Source organism: Alternaria hordeiaustralica (assembly GCF_023758085.1).
Source record: "Alternaria hordeiaustralica strain BMP 2776 chromosome Unknown scaffold_26, whole genome shotgun sequence".
NCBI classification, from domain to species: domain Eukaryota; kingdom Fungi; phylum Ascomycota; class Dothideomycetes; order Pleosporales; family Pleosporaceae; genus Alternaria; species Alternaria hordeiaustralica.
The window spans coordinates 154,037-164,552 of NW_026056798.1; the positions used below are offsets into that span (position 1 = coordinate 154,037).

At 53.8% G+C, this 10,516-nt stretch overlaps 3 protein-coding genes across 3 annotated transcripts; all 3 read left to right on the forward strand.

Moving 5' to 3' along the window:
• Nucleotides 1–815: 815 nt before the first annotated feature.
• Nucleotides 816–2,945, forward strand: J4E84_009140 (uncharacterized protein; the record flags this gene model as incomplete). The annotated part of the gene is made up of 6 exons (XM_049391705.1): nucleotides 816–883; nucleotides 934–1,006; nucleotides 1,059–1,202; nucleotides 1,256–2,143; nucleotides 2,192–2,381; nucleotides 2,428–2,945. 6 exons carry the CDS (start codon nucleotides 816–818, stop codon nucleotides 2,943–2,945), a joined length of 1,881 nt encoding a protein of 626 aa, XP_049240570.1.
• Nucleotides 2,946–3,827: 882 nt separating this feature from the next.
• J4E84_009141 (uncharacterized protein) lies at nucleotides 3,828–6,079 on the forward strand (the record flags this gene model as incomplete). The annotated part of the gene is made up of 3 exons (XM_049391706.1): nucleotides 3,828–3,905; nucleotides 3,952–4,008; nucleotides 4,055–6,079. 3 exons carry the CDS (start codon nucleotides 3,828–3,830, stop codon nucleotides 6,077–6,079), a joined length of 2,160 nt encoding a protein of 719 aa, XP_049240571.1.
• A 729-nt stretch (nucleotides 6,080–6,808) lies between these two features.
• On the forward strand, nucleotides 6,809–8,502 carry J4E84_009142 (uncharacterized protein; the record flags this gene model as incomplete). The annotated part of the gene is made up of 4 exons (XM_049391707.1): nucleotides 6,809–6,890; nucleotides 6,939–7,479; nucleotides 7,527–8,413; nucleotides 8,471–8,502. 4 exons carry the CDS (start codon nucleotides 6,809–6,811, stop codon nucleotides 8,500–8,502), a joined length of 1,542 nt encoding a protein of 513 aa, XP_049240572.1.
• Between the last annotated feature and the right edge of the window lie 2,014 nt (nucleotides 8,503–10,516).

The window sequence follows — 10,516 nt, forward strand, 5'->3', positions numbered from 1 at the left end:
CATAAATAAGAGCTGTATATGCAGGTTAGTCTCGAGTGCAGCAGCAAATTGCGGATAATGATACTGACCCATTCGACCCACACCGGTACTAGCGCAGCCCAACTGCACGCTTGCTGCTGTATGCCGATCGTGCCTCAAGCCGGTGGTGAATCGTCAACGGCGTAATCAGTGGGGACATGGGTTGCAGAAACACGGAAACATTGGCTGGGACAGCCACGCCCAGCGTACCATGGTCGCCGAAAAAGGACTGCAGGTACTATGGCCGCGCTCGCGATGTGTGTGCGGTGTGGAAACGGGCTGCGACTCAGTCTGCTCATGGCCGTGTCCCGTGTCCTGTCATAGCAGCAACCCCCTGGCTCGTCTCCTCGGCACGTCGCCCGCTTGGCTTGCTCCTAGCGCATGCTCGACTGCATTCCTCTCGAGCCCAGTGTTAACCTGCTTTAGGCCCGTTTAGCTCCCAAGTGCCCGCGCAGAGGTGCCCATGTCTCCCTGTTTCTTACACTTGAAGGTTCCAGATCTCGTCCATCGCCCTCCGTCCGCCTGCAACACGGCGCGCCCTTTTTGGGAAATTTCGTCATCGCCCATCCACCACCGATCCGCCCCCGGCCAAGCAAAAGTTTAAACCACTCCAACGCGCGACCGGAACCTTGCGCACCGTCCCCAGTAGCTCCATCGTGGTCGCCTCCAGTGGTGAAGACTGTGACGGGATTTCAGCAGACCCTTAGGCATCCATTTCACTATCCGGGTGCCGTCGCGCATCAACACGGATCACCACCAGCGGCATCTACGCCCACAACGCAGCCCAATTCACCATCATGGATCCCAGCCAAGCCGGTGGGGGAGGGTCCAACAACTCCAGCGACTTTGTGCGCAAGCTGTACAAGTAGGTTGACGCGCCCATGCGCGCTGTGCTTCGCGCTGAACGTCATCTAGGATGCTGGAGAACGGGAGCGACGAGAGTGTAGTACGATGGGGAAATGACGGCGACAGTTTTGTCGTCCTGGAAGTATGCGCCTCGGACCTTCAATATCGTGGCAGACTTGCTGACCCAGGAACAGAACGAGAAATTTACAAAGCACATCCTCCCCAAGCACTTCAAACACAGCAATTTCGCCAGTTTTGTCCGCCAGCTGAACAAGTACGATTTCCACAAAGTCCGTCACAATAACGAAGAAAATGGACAGTCACCGTACGGGCCTGGAGTATGTGGCATCCCTGGATACGTCTGCGGGTATCGTGGCTAACAGCCCCATAGGCCTGGGAATTCAAGCACCCCGACTTCAAGATGAACAACAAAGACGCGCTCGACAACATCCGTCGAAAGGCCCCCGCGCCGCGAAAACCCAACCAAGCCGCCGCGGAAGAGTTTGCGCCCTCGCAACAGATGGACATGGTTAGCGGACAGTTGATGGCCACGCAAGCTCAACTGCATGCGCTCGAGAGTCGCTACAGTGAACTGAGCATCCACCATTCCATGCTTTTGCAAGAGGTCATCGGGCTACAAAAGACGGTTGTCAACCACGAGCATGTCATGCAGCAGATCATGACTTTCCTACACGGCGTTGATGCGACGCAAAGGAGGAACAGCAAGCTCGTTTTCCCCAACGGCACCGACTCGCAGAACGGCAGCATGGAGCCCGCCGCAGCCAACGATGACGATAACCCCGCTTCTCCATTGCAGCACGCTTCTAAACTTCTAAGCGAAACAAACGCAGATGCTATGCTGAACCCCCGAAACCTGGAGCAGATGAACGAGATCACCATGCGGATGAACGGCACTTTGACAACCCCACCACCAGATATCGCTCGAGCAACACTGCGACCGACGAGCCGCGGACCGCCATCAGCAACTTCTACCGGCTCAATGCGTCTGGAAAACCTCGATAACCTCGTTTACCCTGTCGGTTCCAACCAAGGTATCGACCCCATGTACAGCGAGCACATCAACAACATTCCCTATGCTGCCCCGCCCAAAGCAGTAGAATCCAGCGAACCCAGAATGCCAGAGCCAAAGAGGAAAAATGCTATTCCAGACCCAGGATGGATTCGACCGCCTCAGATTTTACTCGTTGAGGACGACCCCACCTGCCGTCGAATTGGAAGCAAATTCTTGTACGCTTTCCACTGCTCCATCGACAGTGCTGTAAGTCATCTACTCTCGTCATTTGTACGCCATGCTAATTGAACCCAGCTCGATGGTTTGGAGGCTGTCAACAAGATGAACGCTGGCTCAAAGTATGATCTTGTCTTGATGGACATCATTATGCCAAACCTGGACGGTGTATCAGCATGCCACTTGATACGACAGTTTGACACGACACCGATTGTTGCTATGACTTCCAATATCCGGAGCGACGACATCTCCATGTACTTCCAGCATGGTAAGAGATATTCATTCATTTTCAGTCCTTGTACTAATATCTTCAGGTATGAACGACGTTCTCCCCAAGCCGTTCACCAAGGAAGGTCTTCTACACATGCTAGAGAAGCACCTTGTTCATCTCAAAAAGCCAGTCGCTCAGGCTGACGGGACTATGGTGGCTCCCCAACCTGTGCAAATAGCACGCCAATTGGTGCTCAAAGAGGAAGATTCTCCAGCCAAATCTCCACAGACGGTCAGCAACTGGAACTCACCCAACCAAATGCCGGGCGTCTCCCCTGTAGGCAGCACAGTCCCGGACGATTTTGCGCAAGCAATGCGAGGCCAGCCAGTCCAACACCCAGGTCCATATGGAGTGAACCCCATGCATGGGAACATGGGATACAGTACCTCACCACACATGCAAATGCAACAGCAGCAACAATCACAACTAGCGCCGGGTCACCGCCGTCAAGTCTCGGAAATATCTGGAGGCGATGATATGAACAATCCAGCAAAGCGTCAACAAATGTACCCTCCCCAAATGCCACAGCAGATGGGGTCCATGCAACCACGCCCACGTTGATAGCAGGTGCAACTATACGTTCAGGCGGTCTCGCCAATCAAGCCTCACAACGAATGTGATGCAGCCACCTCTTACAGGATGACAGGTGTTGAGCATATGTTGTACTGCTGGACAAAGGTAATCCAGCCATTTTCAGGGCCGATAGTCGTGATCGGCTCTTGTATCTACAGGAGAAAAAGGTGCAAGAATAGGACAGCTCAGGGAGCTGTCTGTCAGGGTATTTTAGGACCTGCAAGTCTGAGGCGTTCAAGGTCATCTATCCATTGTATCAGGTCTGGGTTGGACGGTTGCTAGAAAAATACCCTACTTGCTAGATAAACAATTATATTCTTCTCTCGAATATAGGGAGGTCAAAGTAGCCAACGTCAAGGATATCTATACTACTTATTTTTCGCACTTCCCTCACTGTGGGCTGTCTTGAAAAAACTGATGATTACTCATGTCTCTGGATATCAGAAATCTCTGACAGCAGCTACTGACTCTAAAGCTATTCGTGTAGAGCTACAGGTCTCGCTTTGCATGCCAATCTTGGTCATTCCCTCCAGGTGCAAGTGTCGTCGCAATAAGCATTTCCGAGCACATGTCTGCCCTGGTGGTCCAGACCTTGATAGCCAGCCCAGAAGGCCGCGCACGAGCATGTTCGAGAATCATGCGCAGCGGCTTACCCGCAGAGCCACCCCGCTAAAGGATCTGAGACGTGACGGAGACCCGAAGATCTGGTAGGCGTGGTGGTCCCTGGTCGGGGGCCTGTGACTCAGCGGTGGTGGTCAGTTAGTGGGAGCTTTTTTGGAAGTCGTAGGCCAAACCCCTCCACGTGCACCACGAATCTAGAATTCTAAGCGCCCCTCGAGCTTTTGCGCAACACACTACCCAAAAGTGAAGATGCCACCGAAAGGCAAGAAAGGCCAAGACAAGGGCAAGTCCGGCGAGGAGGAGCGCGATGAGCCGCTGCAGGCTGTGGTAGGTTGCGCAACGCAACTGGTCGCGAATTATGCTAACCTGGTAGATACTCGCGGATCCTTTCGAGACACGCTTCAGTCCCTTCACGCTCGAGCACCCAAGAGTACGCACCCGCCGAACACTGCCAGCTGTACGCTGACGCCTGCTAGTGTCTTCTGCCCCTCGCGAATACCCCGCTCATCGAGTACACGTTCGAGTTTCTCGCCAATGCCGGCGTGGAGGAGGTCTTTGTATACTGCGGCGCACACAGGGAACAGGTTGAAGACTACATCAAGGCCTCGCGATGGTCCTCCAAATCGTCACCCTTCTCGCGACTGGAGCTGATCCAGTCGACGTCACATTCCATCGGTGATGCGATGCGAGATCTGGACAGCAGAGGCCTGCTGGTTGGCGACTTCCTCTTGGTCTATGGCGATGTGGTCAGCAATCTGCCCCTCGAGTCTGCACTCGCAGCGCATAGGGCGCGGCGGGCCAAGGACAAGAACGCTATCATGACCATGGTGCTGCGCGAGGCAGGCGCGACTCACAGGACAAAGGCCCAAGGCACAAGTCCCGTCTTCGTAATTGACCCGCAGAAAGACAGATGCCTACACTTCGAACAGATGCCGAACCGAGACCAGACGCACTACCTCTCCATCGACCCCGAACTGCTCTCCACCCATCAGGAGCTCGAAGTCCGCCAAGACCTGATCGACTGCGGCATCGACATCTGCACACCCGACGTGCTTGCGTTATGGAGCGACAACTTCGATTTCCAAGCGCCTCGCAAGGGCTTCCTACACAGTGTGCTCAAAGACTACGAGCTCAACGGCAAGACGTTCCACACACACATCATCTCGGATCACTACGCGGCAAGAGTACGGAATCTACACGCATACGAGTCGGTCAGTAAAGATATCGTCTCGCGCTGGGCATACCCGCTATGCCCGGACAGCAACCTCGTTCAAGGACAGTCATATCGGTTACAGAAGGGCAACACCTACAAAGAGGAGGGGGTCATACTTGCACGCGACTGTGTCATCGGGCCAAAGACAGTCATCGGTCGGGGCACCAGCATAGGCGATAAGAGCGTCATCACCAACAGCATCATCGGGAGGCATTGCCAGATCGGACGGAATGTCAAGATTGACGGAGCGTATATTTGGGACTACGCCAGCATAGCAGACGGCAGTACGGTCACCAAGGCCATCCTCGCAAATGAGGTCTCTATAGGGCGCAGATGTACCATCGAAGCTGGTGCTCTGATCTCATATGGGGTCAGCATCAGCGAGGGTATGACAATACGAGGAGAGCACAGAATTACAAGAGCAAAGCGGAGACGAGAACAAGGAGAGGAGGTTGTCCGTGGCGATTCAGACCCTGCCATAGTTGGCGAGAAAGGCGACGGCTTCGAATTCCACGACTCCGACGAGGACGATGAGGACGAGCTGGTGGATGGTCTGGCCACCAAGGGCTCAAGTGAGTGCATTGCAATCAGCAACTACCTACATTCGCTAACAGATATAGTGTACACATTCTCAAACGAGTCAATATCCACGATCAACTCGGATTCAGAAGCAGATATGATGGGCATGGAACGCCACGACCGATCTGCAACGAGCAGTTTCCTGTCAGTGGGCTCGGCCGACAGTCAACACGCGGCAAACTTCGATCACGATGCGTCTGCGAGTATCTACGATTCGCTAGTCGAAGGTCATGAATCAGCCAACATCCAACTGGAACTCACAGCCCTCCGCATGAGCACAAACGCGTCGGACCACCAAGTCAGACGCGCAGTCGTCTCCTCCTTCGTCAAGCGCGTCACCCAGCTCACCAAGTCGGGCGAAGCGATCAAGAGTGCCGTCGCGCAGGTCTTTGGACAGCACAAGGAGCTCATCGACCGCTCCATCTTCGACAAAAACGCTGAAAGCAAGACGGATCAGATCGACTTTATGCTACTGCTCCAGGCAGACCTATGCAACAAGGAGAACGGCGACGCGATCCTGCTGAGCGCATCAACAAAGCTTGTCGAGTTGGACTCGATAGAAGAGGATGGCATGATACAATGGTGGGAAGACGATAAGAGCACCGAGAACGCGGATATGGAGAAGGTGAGGGAGAAGACGAAGAGCTTGATCGACTTCTTGCAGCAGGAGAGTGAGGACGAGAGCGAAGAGGAGAGTGACGACGACTAGTGCTGGCTACGGCACGATAGACGTCTGGTAGATTAGGGTCACTATTGTAACAGACGTTCAAGCCCACGAGCCTATGTGGAAAAGCAATGCTAGCATGAAGTCACGAAAGTCTATGTCGGTGGCCGGTTTCATGTGAGAGCATAGGCGACACCATTATAGAGGCACGTCTTGGCCGCTGTTGTCCGCAATGGACATTTGTGTCTGCAAAGAGCAAAGAGGATGTCTTGAGGGCACACTGCGTTTTACTATAATAGACCGGTGACACGCGAAAAGGTGTGTTCTAAGCGCGCGGTGAAATGTGGAGAACGCGGTCAGGTTCCGGACGCCCCTGGACTGTTGCCTCCCAGAAGGCGCTAGGGCCACCCCGATGAGTGCCCGCATCGAGGACCAGCAATCGACTGCTGGACGCCATCTCTCACTTCCTGTGACTCCTTCCCTTCTGCGCTGCTGACCAATACGCTGCTGTTTCCGACCACCTGTACCGCCACTCACCACACGCGCCTCAGGCCTTATCTCGTCTTTGCACGTCGCTCCTTTCGCCGCCGCCTGTCAAGCCCGCGTTCCGTCATCAGGCGGGACTCCTCCATCATCACGCCGTCCACCACCCTTCGCAAGCGGAAGGCCGACGAGGCAGACAACTACCTCAGCCCCGCCGAGGAATACCCCCACAAGAAGACCAACCACTCTGTTGTTACTCTACCAGCCACGCCCGCAACCGACGCCGGCAAGATGGACTCGGACGACGACTTCAACAGCTCCATGAGCGGCGATGACTTTGACGACCAGGACAGCGACCTGGACCTGGAAGAGGGTGCGCATCCCCCAGCTGCCACTGAAGACGCGTGCTAACACTGCCTAGACTCCGACTTTGACATGGACCAAGATGACGTCGGCTTTGAATCACAAGACAAGGACATCAAGCCCACGAAGCAGGCCTTCGAGGTAGACTTCAAAGTCTTCGACCCCGCCCAGATCCAAGCACAGCAAGACAAGCAGGTCGACGAAGTCTCGAGCATCCTCGGCCAGCCACCTGAAGCCGCCGCCATCCTCCTGCGGCACCTGCGATGGAACAAGGAGCGCCTCATCGATCAATACATGGAGAAGACAGACGAGGTGTTGGAGTTAGCAGGCCTGGGTCAGGACTCCACCACCAACCCGCCGAAAATAGAGACGATACCAGGCTTCGTCTGCGACATCTGCTGCGACGATGACGCGAATCTGCGGAGCTTCGCCATGAAGTGCGGACACCGGTTTTGCTTAGATTGCTACAGGCAGTACCTCGGCACCAAGATCCAAGACGAGGGAGAGGCTGCCCGCATACGCTGTCCCGGAGAAGGCTGCACTCGCATAGTCGACTCAAAATCGCTAGACCTTCTCGTTACGGCAGATCTCCAAGACAGGTACGTGATGATCGCTCTACTTTCCTCCGACATACTAATAGTCGTAGATACCACACCCTCCTCACGCGAACCTACGTCGACGATAAAGAGAACCTCAAATGGTGCCCTGCGCCCGACTGCAAGTACGCCGTGGAATGCCCTGTAAAGAGCAAGGACCTCACCAAGATCGTACCAACAGTACACTGCGAATGCGGACACGACTTCTGCTTTGGATGTACATTGAACAACCACCAGCCTGCACCTTGCGCGCTGGTCAAGAAGTGGGTCAAGAAGTGCGAGGACGACTCAGAGACCGCCAACTGGATATCGGCCAACACTAAGGAATGCCCGAACTGTAACTCTACAATCGAGAAGAACGGAGGGTGCAACCACATGACGTGCAGGAAGTGCCGCAACGAGTTCTGTTGGATGTGCATGGGCAAGTGGTCGGAGCATGGCACGAGCTGGTACAACTGCAATCGCTTCGAAGAGAAGAGCGGATCCGAAGCCCGCGACGCGCAGGCTAAGTCCCGGCAGTCGCTCGAACGATACCTCCATTACTACAATCGCTTTGCGAACCACGAACAGTCGGCGAAGCTCGACAAGGACCTCTACCTTAAGACGGAGAAGAAGATGCAACAGCTACAAAACTCATCAGGCATGTCGTGGATTGAGGTGCAGTTCCTTGACCAGGCTTCACATGCGCTTCAACAATGCCGACAGGTGCTTAAGTGGACCTACGCCTTTGCCTACTACCTCGCCCGCAACAACCTAACGGAGATCTTCGAGGACAACCAGAAGGATCTGGAAATGGCCGTCGAGAACCTCAGCGAGATGTTCGAGAAGCCAATCGATCAGTTAAAAGACCTCAAGGTCGATATCCTTGACAAGACTTCATACTGCACCAAGCGGAGGATCATCGTCCTCAACGACACAGCGGAGAACCTGAAGCTCGGTATGTAGTCCACACGCCTCCATGCACTCCTCACTGAACTACTGCTAACATCAACAGGCACTTGGAAATTCAACGTAGACCTAGTCTAGAAGCCTCCTAAACCTCGATCACAACTGCCCCTACTCACGTTTAGGAGTACCACAAATACTCTTGGACTGAGAACACGGGTATGGCAGTATTAAGGATCGCTGTCAGGAGGTCTGCGCACGAAGTGCAATGGGCTAGCAAAGAAGATGAAGTTTCACGCTGTTTTTACGTTGCATGGTCGGTTCCACTGGCGCTTGGAGAGAGGTATGGCATTGTTTGCATGGCGTTGATCAATCTGTGGTAATCAGCGGTTCAGCGGGCTAGGCTTAGCATTTTATCTTCTTTTATGTTCGACATTTCCACATACTCGACGCAGGTTCAGAGAATATATCGAATTAGACGTTCAAATTTCAGCGTTGCTGTTGCTCTGGCGTCGTAATGGAGTGCTGTTTGAAATTCGAAGATTGTCAGTGGCTCTCGCTTCTATGGGTCCTTCCACAACCAGAAGATGGTAACCAGATTATGCTGTGCCAGGGAGGGCAAACATTTCCGCTTCTTTTCTTCCATTCTCCATCGTCTCACATACGTGCGCAAATTCTAATCCGAATCCAACTTCTACCACGACCCAGACGCCGACATCGTCGCCGCCGAGGTCGACATTTTCGTCGCGAGCGACGTGAGTACCTCCCGGCCCCCCTATGATCACCCACCCAGCACTAACAAAATATGCGTATAGCTGATAATGACAACGCAAAATACCCATAGCCAGTTCCTGGAACTTCCGGCCGAACTGCGACTGATGATATACTCCTACGCTCTCACCAACTCAGTACCGGTACTGGCTACTGTCATCAGCATCAACACTGACGGCGGCTCTATTCAAGTTCCCAAACTCTACGCACAAGGGGAGTATCACACGCGGTACACTCTAGAGACCCCCCAAATTCCAAAAGCCGAGTTCAACCAGCTTCGATATGTCTGCCGCCTACTGTGTCAAGAAACGCGGGGTTTGAGCCTGCGGTATAACGAATTGGTTTTCATGAAAGAGCCAGGAACGACAACACGGGCACAAGCAATATGCGCGAGGTTTTTAGAGGCCATTCCTGCCAGTTCACAAGCGAGAATCCGACAGATTACGGTCATCGCGGGCACAGTGACGCCCAGGCCGTTGGAACACGCTTCGATCACTAGGGATTGTTGGTACGATATCGGACAGCTGCTCACGGGCGGCGAATACCCTATCATACACTCGTTTTGTCGCGCCAACCCAACTGCGAAAGTCGTGCTCCGCTATGACACTAGGCGTATAAACAAGTTCGGACACGAAAAACCTCTTATGGTAGGTACCAGATACGCGCTGCTTCACGCTAGCCTACGCTTCTTCTTGCGTGGCTCTTCGGCTGTTGAGGCAGGGTTGCTCGAGGCAATGACAGGGGATTCAAGTCATCCTCAACATCACTATCCCTACGGATTGTGGAGAAAGATACACATTGCCGAGTGGGCAATCGCTACATGTATGATACCAGCGATAAAAACGACTGCGGATGCTGAGAAGATCTTCAAAGGGGCGCTATTGGACAATTTCAGAGTCACGATTTCTAGATGGTATCGTGTGCCGAGTCCGCTGTGGGTGATGAAGGATGAGTGGTATGCGGCCGTGAGGCGGGAGTTTGAGGAGGGGTGTTAGACGCGTTGGAGAAGTGGAAATGGAAGAAGAAGGGTCATATGGTGCACGATATTAGCTACGGGCAAGATATAACTTCATTCCCACCCCAAACTCTCCAAACACCAGGCCACCGATATGAAAAGTCCATCATCATCTTCCATAACCCTCATCTCAGCGCCTTCCTCAATTTCCTCATTTCATCACTCCTACCACTCATTATCCTCACCAAACCAATACCCTCCAGGCATGTTCACACCCCATCCGGGTTGGCCGAACGAATACGGATCACCCAAGCTAGCATGCATACGCGGTCCGCGGTTAGAGTTAACGCGCGGTCTCCTCCGTAGCTCCGTTGAGTAAGGAGGGCTCACACTGCGGTAGTCGCCTGCGCGGTAACCTTGACGTGGTTC